This window comes from Macrosteles quadrilineatus, unplaced genomic scaffold, assembly GCF_028750875.1.
Source record: "Macrosteles quadrilineatus isolate MER2022 unplaced genomic scaffold, UCM_ALF_1.0 Scaffold_9__3_contigs__length_116548681, whole genome shotgun sequence".
Taxonomy (NCBI): domain Eukaryota; kingdom Metazoa; phylum Arthropoda; class Insecta; order Hemiptera; family Cicadellidae; genus Macrosteles; species Macrosteles quadrilineatus.
Genome location: NW_026542602.1, coordinates 26,255,697 through 26,268,948, shown reverse-complemented (window position 1 = coordinate 26,268,948; position 13,252 = coordinate 26,255,697). Strand labels below are relative to the sequence as shown.

At 34.3% G+C, this 13,252-nt stretch overlaps 1 protein-coding gene across 1 annotated transcript; it reads left to right on the top strand.

The window, feature by feature from the left end:
- Window positions 1-859: 859 nt before the first annotated feature.
- LOC129003974 (uncharacterized) lies at window positions 860-12,717 on the top strand. The gene is made up of 6 exons (XM_054432334.1): window positions 860-1,075; window positions 2,169-2,298; window positions 7,208-7,347; window positions 8,878-9,085; window positions 10,166-10,316; window positions 11,943-12,717. Exons 2-6 carry the CDS (start codon window positions 2,170-2,172, stop codon window positions 12,641-12,643), a joined length of 1,329 nt encoding a protein of 442 aa, XP_054288309.1. The 5' UTR covers window positions 860-1,075; window position 2,169; the 3' UTR covers window positions 12,644-12,717.
- The last annotated feature ends 535 nt before the right edge of the window (window positions 12,718-13,252 follow it).

The window sequence follows — 13,252 nt, the reverse complement described above, 5'->3', positions numbered from 1 at the left end:
GCCTTCAAAGTGGCAACATCGCAAGTAGGGTTGTAACAGCTGTTTTGTTTTGGAGGCAGCTAAAGGCATTATGTATATTTTTTAATAATATGAAAGCTTGGTTTACTGGGCTATGAAAATATTGACTCCACTAAATATACAAAAATAGATTTTCAATTTAAATATTGTTTTGGTTTTTCAATTTTAAATGTTTTTAATTTCAATCTTTTAATGCATTTATGTTAATAAATTTGAATTTAAACTAATTATACTCGAATTAATGAGCTGGTGTCACCTGCCTGCCATGTTCATGGGACGTCTGGCGCTAGACAACACTACTTGCAACGTTGCCAATTCTACCAGGCCGCGGTAGAAGGTGTTAAAGGTGGCAAAGGTTCTGTCCAGTGTACCTGCAGAGTCGTGTTTTGTTTACAATTTGTTTCTATTATTTTAGGGTTAGTTTCTCATGATTTGTGCTTCACTATTTGGTTATATTATATAGCTAGTGGACAAGTTATTGTTTATGATTAGATAGTTTTATTTGGTTAAACGAGGTTTTAGATTACTGAAATAGCTAGAAACGAATAGTTCAAAACACGACTCTACAGTACACCGGACAGAACTAACAGTAAAATTGGCTTCAGCTGTTCAATAAGGATGGGAAATCTACTAAGAGAGTATATGACAAAACTACTGTATGTATGCCGTTATATAAGTTGAAATAGTGTGGCTACATGGTACTGTAGTTTAACCACGCCAACTGCTTATAAGCAAACAAGAAAAGAAGAAGAAGTACATTGGTCATTTGGAGGGACGGAACGGAAATACGGAATAGGATGACGATGAATGATGATATGCGAGGTGGTGGTGATAAGCGAAAGCGATGCATGCTAGGCTATGCTATATGCAATTTACACTTTACACAAGCATGAACATTCCTGTTCCGGTCCTGTCTCATCCATTCCTGAGCGTTTGGGCTTGAGGACGATGGCTTAAAATGACCTGCCTATAGTTATAAAATCAGAATCAGAATAATTTCTAAAGCAGAAGCAGCTCCAGTGATTGTGGCAGCAGTTTTGTATGTTTTGACTTTCAGGTAGGTATTAATGTTAAACATAGTAGCCTAGTCCAATAACTTAGTGGTATCAAATTTCCAAATCTTGTATCTTCCAAAATATTTTTTTATTTTTATGGTCCAGTACTGGGTTGCATTTTAGAATTTTTTGAAATTTTTGGATGGTTGTCCTGGATCATTGGGCTTTTTAACCCTCGAGGAGGCGCTTCACCAGTAAAACAGGAGTGCATCGTGCATGCGGGGTATTCCGCAACACTAAATAGCATAAATTTTACCCATTTTACTTGTTATAACGAAATATTATATTTAAATGTTGCATAACGTAATCAGAAACCTAATTTCTTTGCTATTAAAATTGTTTGTTTAACCTAACTTTATATGAATAATATTTCAAATAATCATATTGAGCAATTTTCTAATATAAAGGTATGTTACGAAAGAGGACGCGTGCAGAGTTTTGTTCTGCAATAATGCAATTATATATAAATGCAAACAAAATATATTTGATAATAATTATAAATGAAATAATTATTTTAAACATGTTTATAATTTTGTATATGTTTAAAATATACACACAGTTTGACAATAGCGCATAAGGAAATAAACTCTGCCCTAAGGACTTATTCAGTAGGGCGCACGCGGAGTAAACCTCCGCAAACTGACACCGCGTCTCTGAATTGCAACTGACAACAAAATGAGGAGACGACTGCTGAAACCCATTATGCATATTTATATTAACAAAAACTACAAGTGGGGAGGAAAACTTCGTAAGCGCCCGCCCGAGGGTTAATAAATGGACCTAGTGAAATAACCAGATTAAACTGATCACTAACACGAATCATCTTTTAAATCTGCTGTTAAATTCCACTTCATCCCATAATCATCCTGCATCATTCTGGTTTTTTTTAAGAGGTTGGCGGCCTCTTTTTACTTGCCGGTCCACATAGACTAACTGCCTGCCTGTGTGTGGATCGTTTACAGCAAAGCAAGGAGTGAGCCGTTACAGTACAAAGGTGATAATAAGCTTTTTAATAATGCCCATCTTGGTAGCGTTGTTATCTCAAAATACTGTAGTGATAAAATTGTAATAATGATTTCATTTGATTGTTCACAGAATGGCCCAAGAACCCAACCTCTGTGTGGAGGTTGCCCTCACTGATCCTGATTACATAGTCTACCTTTTTGACCCTAAACAAGAATACAATTGTTACTTTATAGTTGGAAATCCAGAATTGGGACCTACAGTAAGTAAAACTTTGACAACAATTACAACATTTCCATTAATCCTTTTATTTACTGTATCCATCAGACATCATTTAGATTTTATTAGCGAATTTCCCATATTGGGAATAAGCTATTCCAGTAGGTCTCATGGTAAGACCTCGACCCAGGACCGATTTACTTTTTTGTTTTGAGGTCCCCAGAGGCCAAAAACACCCTCCGTTCAAATGCATATATATGTTTTGACATCGTTAAGGTTTTATCTAACCTTATATCAATCCGATGAATTCTATTAAATTTATATTCAAAAATTTAACAAATTTTTTAACCAGAAAAATACAAATTGTAAAAAAATGCATCATACAGGACAAAAAATCAACACTGCAGGACTATTGATAAAGAGTTCAAACTTGTGTTTCATAAGGTCAATACTACACCACTACAAACATTACTTGTATAGCTATTAATGTACAGAAAATTTTTGTGCACAAAATTATTGTAGTAGAAAACTATGATAGTATTAAATATAGAAAATACTATAGTAGAAAACACTAAAAAACAAGACCAGCTTTTTAAATATGATAAGATATTTAAAAGAAATGTTGAGTACCTATATTGATCTGTTATGTACATCGTGAGTATTTCCATAATCTTCGAGTCGACTCTTTTAAAGTCATTGGAAATTATAACTGTTACTAGTGTCCCTGTTGCTCGAATTCGAGCAATTGCTAGGTATTACAGACGTTATTTTAAAACGAATAACAGTCATAATTTCTGACTTTAAAAGACCCAATTCAAAGATTATGGAAATACTCATGATGCACATAACAGATCGATATAATCAACATTTCTTGTAAATATCTTATCATTTTTTCAAAAGCTGATATTGTTTTTTAGCGTTTTCTACAAATAGCCTTACTCATAGCCGTATAAGGTTGCCCATAATAACGATTATAAATAAAAAAAAAAACATTTCTATTTCTTCTCCTTGGTGGTGTTCTATGACTTTCCTATGTTTCCATTGTTTGCAAATCGGCTCTTTCAATGATTACTAAGAAATGCAGCACAGTGTTAATTCAGTTTTCTTTTTAAGATAACAATTAATCCAAGCTCTCTCGCTTTTTCCATTGTAATATTTACGCCAACCCAAATTCAAATAGTAAACATTTCATTTCAACCAAGTCAGTAAATATTTGTAGCAAACTGTTAAATTAGCAAACTTATTGGCTGTTTACAATTAACATATGTTCTTCTTCTCACTTTTAATTTCTGACAACAGCTGGAGTTTCATAACAATTTTTGTTTCCCATGTTAATCTCATGGAGAAATACGAAACTTTAAAGGGCCCCAGGGCCCCATTCTCTAATTATTTCCCTAAAAAGAAAGTTTCCTGCACAACTTCACGCTATACTCTTTCCAATGAGACCAAAAACATGTCAATCGGTTCAGTAGTTTCGGAGGAGTAATTGTCACAAAAATCCTGCTTGCGTATTAAATAAGTATAGATTTGTTTTAAAATAATGTTTGTAATGCTTGCAAATTTTGAATTCGAGCAACAGGTACACTAGTATACTATGAAGACACAAAATCTAAAGTAATAATAATAGTCATTTTCTTATTTACATTTTATACAAATAATAACAACTAGTGTACATGTTGCTCGATTTCGAGCAATTGCAAAGTATTACAGGAGTTATTAAAAAACGAATAACACAGACATTTTTAAAATGAGTTTAAAAGAGTCAACTCAAAGATTACCGGTGTGTAACTCAGACCATGTTTATCTTTGTAATTGATCTAAAGCATTCCGGCCGGTTTGCTCCTTCTCAAAATGCCTCGCTGTGCAGGCAACACAGATCATTGATAGATGGCCAATTGAGAACAAAAAGTCGTTTTGGGGTAGTGTTAGAGCGGATTTGTAATCTAATAGTTGAGATTGTCCAGGGTCAGGTGCTTACTGTGATGAGTTAAGCCTATTACGCGCCACTGTTCTGTAGCTGTGGTCGTTATCACGATTACGCCTCCTGTCTATGTTTCGTTGTGGTCACGTCGGAGGCATTTAAAAGAAAAAAACAACAAATAAACAAATTATAGATACACAAAACAACGATAAATGCACAAATTTAAGTTACAATCACACTAACTCGGTCCGTCATACCCACACAAAATAACGATAAATACAGAAATTTAAATTACAACCATACTAACACCATCCGTCTTCGGGGTTATGTTTACACAAACTCAAATAGTAAATAATAGTACTCAATGCGTTTCATTGCATTGAAAAATAAATAACAGCGATTAAATTATACATCAGCTGATCAAAATGTAAACAATTATGTTCTTCATAAGGATAACATGGGAACTTTCAAAGCCACTGGGTCCGAGCCCAAGGGACTTTTTCAAAAATGTAAGGCCAGTTTGCAAATCTACGCGACACACTCTTTCCAATGAGACGTCAATGGATAAAATCGGTTTATGAAATGAAATGAAATGAAATAATGTTTATTTCCCAACTGAAAAATACAGTTCATGGTATTTTACATAATAAATTACACAATCCTTGACTTAAAAATAAGAAATGGCTTAAGAAATGGCGGAGGAGTTCAACAGACAAAGTTTTATGTAGCTTATTAATTATATAGATAGATACAATATTTTACTTTACAGCTGTAAGATAACTCAATTTTTCGTATCGATGTAAACTAAATTGTTTAATGACCATCTGTTTTGATGTAAAATTGAAAAAGTTCAGACAATTGACATCAAAATTCAGCACAAACTCAAAAATTTTTATAGCCTGTTATAGGACAAAGGGTTTTCACGGGATATCATCCAAACCAGCAAAAGGTACATCTAGAGGATAAGAGCTTTACATTGATACCCAGGGTGTTTTTTTAAAAACTTGCATCTTTATTTATGTAAAAACCGCAATAGATAGAAATATGCAGTTGGCGGGAATCATCTATTGACGTAGGGGGCACAATTTTTTTTAATTCAACGTTACATTTACATTCCCCCCCTTTCCCCCCCTGCCCCCAACTTAATTTTTTTAAATAGCAAGGTACCCCTTGTGACATATCAAATAAAAGAGCATGAAAAAAGAAAACGTTTGATGAAAAAAAATTGAAAATCGGTTCATAAATTTGTGAGATATTCCCCCCCTCCCCCCCGGAACTTAATTTTTTTTTTAAAGCAAGGTACCCCTTGTGACATATAAAATGAAAGAGCATGAAAAAAGAAAATTTTAGGTGAAAAAAAATTTAAAATCGGCTCATGAATTTGTGAGATAATCCCCCCCTTTTTCCCCTACCCATAACTTGTTTTTTAATAGCAAGGTACCCGCCCTTGTGACATATCAAATGAAAAATAAATTTCACCACAAATTTTCTTTTTTCATGCTCTTTTATTTGATATGTCACAAGGGGTACTTTGCTATTAAAAAAAAATCAAGTTCCGGGGAAGGGGGGGGGAAATATCTCGCAAATTTATGAACCGATTTTAAATTTTTTTTCATCAAACATTTTCTTTTTTCATGCTCTTTCATTTGATATGTCATAAGGGGTACCTTGCTATTTAAAAAAAATAAGTTGGGGGCAGGGGCGGAAAGGGGGGGAATGTGAATGTAACTTTGAATTCAAAACAAATGGGCCCCCTACGTCAATAGATGATTCCCGCAAACCGCATATTTCTATCTATTGCGGTTTTTACATAAATAAAGATGCAAGTTTTTAAAAAAACACCCTGTATATAAAATCCAATGTATATTTTTGTTTGTATGTTTGTCCTTTATGGACTCCGAAACCGCTCGACAGATTGTAATGAAACTTTCAGGCATTATTAAGCATTATTCAATGATGGTTTGTGTAAAGTTTGGTGCAGATCCGTCAAAAGGGCTCCGCCCCAGTGGCTCTGGAGTTTCCCATGTTAACCTTATGAGTACTCATATTTAAATGGAATTAAAGAAAATTAACAGCTGGTTTAACTAAGCAAATTGATTCTGTGATGTTCAATAGCATTAAAAGTTAATAAGTTTACCAACAGGGTGCAGCACAATTATATTTTTTTAATTTATGACAACAGCTAATTTGCAACCAAAAGGTGAGTGAGCGTAGCGAACGAACTTCAACCTGAAGGCAAGTGAGCACAGCGAACGAGCTCCAACCTACAGGTGAGTGAGCGTAGCGAACGAACTTCAACCAGGATCTTGAAAATGAACAAGCATTTGACATAAAAGCATAGGACAGGACGACGTCTGTCGGGCCAGCTAGTATGCATATAAAAATCAATATTTAGGGGTCAATTTGCTGCACACAATAATCCAACAAATTCTTTTAATAATATAGATACAGAATAGTTTGTGTAGGTCTGTTGCCATGCGAACCTCCACGAGGACAAGGACGTAGTCCAAACATGAAGCAGTAGATAGCGGCCCAGATCAGTGGTGATATGTAAAAATATTATCCAAGAGTCGTTTCAGTTAGCGGTCTGGGGATGGTCTTTTATTTATTTTCCCACTGGCAAGAACTACAAAATTAAATATTATTTGAGTTACCTTGTTTACTAGCCTTTCTTCTTACAGAATATGTTCTTTCCTCCAATATATTTGCCACAACGTCCTTGTTGCTTAAATTCACTGACTTATTTCTGGGGATGTTTGGGGTTGCAGGTTGTTGAGATTTGTATTTATATTGTTTAATTTTTTTATTTAATTCCAATGCTACAAAAAAGGTTTACATCCACTATCCAGTTTCAATTGCATGCCCTTAATTAGCGTACTGTTTTTTTTTTTATTGTTTATTGAAAGTTCTATTGATCTATCCGATATATTGTTTTTTGCAGGAAGATCATGTGATTTTGTGTACATCTTTTTGATTTGCTATTGAATTTCACTCGAATATTTGTTTTAATTTATCTTGTCTTGATTTCAAGGAGAGGATTGGTGTTGTGAAGAAAATGTTATTGGCTCACAGTAAAGTTTTAAGATTATTATTGCAAGATTCTAAGATAGCCGAAAAGGGCGATGTCAAGCTCCTTGACGTGTTTCCTAGAACTTTCAAAAACTTGATGAGGTGAGTAAAACTATTTGGAGAAATGGGGTACTATAGCTAGTACAAGCCAATTAATTGAAATGCAAAACTTATTTCTGCTTTACCTTTATTGAAAAAACCCAGTTTACTGTTTTAAGACGTAGGCCTAATAAGCTGTACCTAGGATGAATGACCAAAATTGGACATTTTGAAATGCTGTATGATATCGATTCATGTTTCGAAGTAATGAAATTCAAACTCAAATTTGGTATTCTAGCAAAAAGCATAAGATCAATTGATTTCAGTAGGATCAGAATCATAAATATTTCTGTGAAGTAACTAGGCAGGGATTATCCAGCTGCAACAAACCCCCCCCCCCCCCCCGTCTTTCTTCTACATCATTGGCTGTTGGGGCGCGTGATGTGCGCCAATGTTTTGGTAATAATAAAAAACTAATACTTTTAAATGAACTATGATTGTATTGATGTAGAATTAAAAAAAAATATTAGTGGACTCTGTAACTGATTTGTGGTGAAATAAATTGCTATAAGGAAACTAATGCGGTTGTAACTAAATTTTAACTAATACTAAAAGTGAGATACGTTGAGGGATCTGCCTCTCACGTCCTATATATGAAGCTATGCTAAGTTGACAATGTGATGCTCGTCAATGCAATGACAAAAGACATCTCCCTGGACCCAGATTGGAATTACAACATTTGAAGAACTGGTCAAGGAAGGGCCCGTCCTTTCGCAGAAGGACGAGATTTATGACTCTGTGCATCTCAGACAGATCACAGGAATTGTCACTGGCCATGGCTTCCTGAAATTGCACCTGCATTGCTTGAGGATCCACAATGTAGACACTGCGTGTAGGAAATGTGGGCAATCAGAGGAGACTGCTGATCACCTACTCTACGACTGCACAGCTCTGAACGAGGTAAGGGACAGTACTCTTGGTGCAATGACAAGGGACAGACACCTTCCTCAGGAGGAGCTCATAGACAGGATGCTGAAGTTCATTAAATAACTCAGGTTTGACAGACTCTGAAGTATCATGTGGGGAGCGCAAAAAGCCCATCAGTGGCTGACGTGCAACAGGATAAGGTCCTCCCCTACAGAATCAATCAATCAATCAATCAATGACTCTGTGCTAAAAGCCTACAAGTGACCCTAGCAGAAAGAGCGTTTGGATTTAAATGTGACATTTGAATATGATAAACTATTTACATACAATATTATTAATTATTAAGAACATAAATAAAACAATAAACAATCATGATACAACTACGATCAGCTGGTGCAGCGTTTCCAATTTCGTTCAACGCTTGGATTTAACCTAACCAAAAAAAGTGTTGTATAGTGTTTGAAAGATTAATTAGTTGCTTTTTTTATAGTAACTATAGGAAAAATATAATGTATAACGAGAGTGCAAAGTGCCTTTGCTGCACCTGAGAAACTTTCCATACTTGCCTGCGGCTTGTGCGTAAACATTTCTCTCATATATAGGAAAGTGCCAATTTGCACACTAGTTACACAAATTACTACTGCTCTGTTTTTATAATGTTTTCAGATTTGTTTATGGCCATGATATTACCCAGATGTTGAGTTTTAATGACGCAGATAACCTGTTGTATGTTGCTGAGAAATACATGATGCCTAATTTGAAAAACAGACTGGCAACTCGTCTAATATCTATGTTGGACTACAATAACATTTGTAGTCTACTAAACAATCCTGCTTGCTACAATGAGTTGCAGCTGAAATCTGCTATCACTGAGGTTAGTATCTTACAGGTAATATCGCTATCGTTGATAATTCGATACAGAAATGTATCAGTTCTTGTTTAAATCTTTGAACCAACAATAATTAATTCAGATTAATTATTGGCAATTCATTAGACGATGAAAAAAGTATCTATTTTATTAAAAGAATGTTTTGGAATTTTTTGTGCAGAAAATCAACCCCTAAATATTTACTTTTATAGGCATATTGGGTATCAATTTACAGTTCTACCCTCTAGATGTGCCTTTTGTGGGTTTGGGTGATAGGTATCCCATGAAGGCCCTTCGACCTATAGGCTTTTAAAATTTCATAGTTTTAGTTTGTGCTGAATTCTGTTGTCAATCATCTGAACTTTTTCAAGTTTACATTTGTTTACATCAAAACAGATGTCCATGATACAATTTTGTTTACAGCCATACAAAAATTGGGTTATCTGTAGTTGGTGATGTTTCAGTGAATTCAATAAAAATAGTTGTAAAGTTATTCGTATAAAATGTAAAGAAGAAAATTACTTACGAAAGATTTTGTGTTTTCATAGTATGTTTCATCAGTATTTGTAATTTTTTTAAGATACCTAGAAGAGATTTTGCACACAATGAAAATAATACAGCGCAATGCAAATAATAGGGGATGAGAAATAATTGTTTTCACCCTTATCAACTATATATAAAATATAATACGGATTTTGACGTCACAAAGTGACGCAGGTTGCTAGTATTACTAAAAAAATGTAACTGACATAAAATTACAATGAATGAAGTAAACAAGCAAACAGATGTTAATTCCAACCTCTGTAAACTATTACAACAGTTCTTGATAGCAATACATTCTTAACTTTTGGGATTGATTTGATACCTATTCAATTTCGCAATTAGTTATAGCTGTCCAAAATGAACAATAAACTCAATTTTTTGAAGCATGTGGTATTATTTATTTGTGTATATATATATTGCAAAGGGGCGCTGTGCCTAAGGCACTTTCAGGGTCAAAAACGGGCCTGTATTGAATAACCTTTAGTAGTTAGTATTGGCAATTGGACTGTGTGATGATGAAGTCAATCAAATATTTCTTTATAGATTCTACAGACTGAGACAAACCAAGTGTTAACTAGTCCTTGCTTCCCTGATCTCTCCCCAAATGGTTTCTTAAAAATTTTGGAACAGGAGATTTGTAATGTGGCTGAGATTGAGCTCTGGAGGTCTGCAATTGATTGGGCCAAGAGTCGAGGTAATTTTGTAATATGTACAGACTGTTTTTTGTTAATAATATCTCAAAATGAACAAAAATGATTTTAAACCAAATACTCAGGGTAGTTCAATAAAATGTCCTAATATTTGAAACTATAAATTAGAAATAAAAAAAAACTACAATCATAGAACAATTATTATTAGTTAATATTACTCAAAATGTGTTGAAAATTACCACCATTAACCTGTATACAACGGCGATGTAGCAGAACTGCAGACTGAACTACAGCTGTCTCCGTGAGTGGCTGGAGCCGTATGCTACCATCAGATGCTGCAGCGGTGTGCGCAGTAACTACATGGCACTCCTAGCGGTGGACGCCACAACATATGCTAACCGCAGCACTGCTTGGACTATATTTATTCTATTTGTCCATGGGTTTAGTTACTCTATCACCACCATATCTCTATCTCTATGATATGGTGGGTGGGGTCAGATCCCAGATCCTGTAACACTGTGAAAACTAATTTTTTACTAATCGTGATTGAAAATGTCCGCAATAATCCCTCAATTACCATTAACATGGGAATGTTACCTAATTTTATAGTTTTTGAAAATTTCTCCGTAAACTTTCAGCCTACAATACAGCTTCAATTTGCTAAGTTATTTGTTTGTTTTTAGCTCTACAAAATGGTTTGGAAAGATTTGTGTCATTTAATGTTTGACCTCATAGTCAAAAACAGGATAATCCAATTTTCCCCCCATAATAAATCCCCCATAAATCCCCTTTCCTATAGTCTTATTATAGAATAAACATAGATTTCAAGTTTGTACGAAATTCTATCAAAATCGGATGATTCTGAATCTTGGTTAAACAAACTTATTGACTGTGACCTTTCCAAGGCCTTTGATTGTGTTAACCATAGCATACTTTTAAAAAAGCTTGATGTGTTCCACTTTTCAAAACAATCAATTAGATGGATTAAATCATAATTAGAAAACCGGTTTCAAAGAACTGTAATTTTGAAAAATTATTTAATATCAAAGTATCCTTGGGAGAATATTAAAATGGGTGTTCCATAAGGGTCTATCATAGGACCTTTGCTCTTTTTATTATATATAAATGATTTTCCTAGAAATGTTTCAGCAACAATTAACTATCCTGAATTCAGACGATACAACTGCATTGATCAAAGTCCCAAAGTGTTAATTTCATGCTCCATTACTTTGGATCATACTTTCTTTGAATTTGCAAGCTGGTTTGAAGTTAATGGACTTAAACTGAATCAAAATACAACTAAAATATTAAATGTTCCTAATGCACAGTCTAAAGAAGAATTAAAGTTCAGAAATCATCCTTCACTACCAGTTTATACCAAACACTTAAACGAATTTTGGTACTGCAAAATCCCTTAGTTTGGAACTGGCTATTCATTTTTCTTGGACTAACTGTATACGGTAGATAATATTATTAGTAAATTAAATTCAGCCTTTTATCAAATGCTAGTTCTACGTAATTATAGACCTTAAAACTAGAACTAATATTTACTATCCTTTTTTTAAATTATATACTATGGGATTGAGTTGTGGGGACTATCATATGATTCAGTTTAAGTTTTTAAAGTACCGTACAGACCCTTGTTGTTTCAAAACTTTTCTTTATTTCAGGAGGATCAGAGGATGGGAACGTTTTGAGAAGTGAACTGAATGAGCACCTGAAACACATTCGAGTTTGTTCTATGTCTGATGAAGAAATATTGACTGAAGTGCTAACCAAAGAAGTACTCACACGTAGAGAACTGAAATTTATTGGCGAAACTCGTAAAACAAGAAAAGCACATCCTAACTTGAAAACAGTTTGCAACAAAGTAATGAAAAGAGTTTGCCCTTTTGTTGTATCAGAGTTGACTGAACTATCTCTACGCTGCGGAAGTGCCCATGGAAACAGTTCAGACTCAAAATTCAAACTCAGAACTGAGAAAGCTGGAATAGAACTGTGCTCTGTAGAACTTGACAGTTCAGAGATGGAAGCTCATAAGTGCAAATGCACTATATCTGTGAGACGAGACGGTGAACCACCAGATATTGTTGAATTCCAAAGACAGATCAACAAAGATTCCTCTTGCCTTGTTCCACTCCTCATAGAGAACGAGTATGTCCGGTTGCTGCCAAACTCCAACTATTTGATCAACTTTAAATTTTCGTGCTCTTCCTCTCATGTAGCAATGCATCCATCTTTTGGCTTTTCTCTTTGGGTGACAGGAGACCACTTTACAGTCCATTTTGAATCAAATTCTACAGGAAATAAAGTGGTTCATGTTAAGAAAATCTGGTACAAAACACTGACTCAGAGAGTGGAAACTGTTTAGACTGCTATTGGGAACCTGTGGTCTAGCATCTCAAACAAAATTCCAAGATAAAAGTAAGACTAAAGAATAAGTGATGTACCGACCAGTGAATTTGTTTCATCATCTATCTTACATCAGATGAAACATCTCCTGATCAAATATTTTGGAATTTTAAATAAATAGCTTTGGTGCAGATAACCATTAAAAAATTTATTGATGGTAAAATAAGAAAAGAAAAACTATATATACATTTAATATCTTGTTTTTGTAATTGTTATTTGTTTTGTTTGAAATTATAATATTTAATAGTAATATGCTTTTGTGATTTAAGTGTTAAAAATCTTTAGTACCGTAATAGGGATCTTTATTTTTTCTCTTATACTGGTAGATGAGAAAGGTCTGACTACAAAGTACCATTTACTTGTGAAAAGCTAAAAGTAAAAAAAAACCACTAATCCAGTGGCTAATGAATTTTAAAAACACTGTACCGGTAGCTATTTGTTCATAAACGAAAGAAAAAAATACATAGGGCAAAGAACAATGCATTTGTTAAAATTGATTGAACTAGTGAACCTGTGCGGCTCAATGCCCCGCAAAAAACATATTAATTTAGAAAACGAATTCATCGTG

Coding starts and splice junctions, on each gene's coding strand:
- LOC129003974 (XM_054432334.1), top strand. CDS start 2,170: ATGGCCCAAGAACCCAACCTCTGTGTGGAGGTTGCCCTCACTGATCCT. Junction 7,348..8,877: donor ACTTTCAAAAACTTGATGAG/GTGAGTAAAACT, acceptor TAATGTTTTCAG/ATTTGTTTATGGCCATGATA. Junction 10,317..11,942: donor TGATTGGGCCAAGAGTCGAG/GTAATTTTGTAA, acceptor TCTTTATTTCAG/GAGGATCAGAGGATGGGAAC.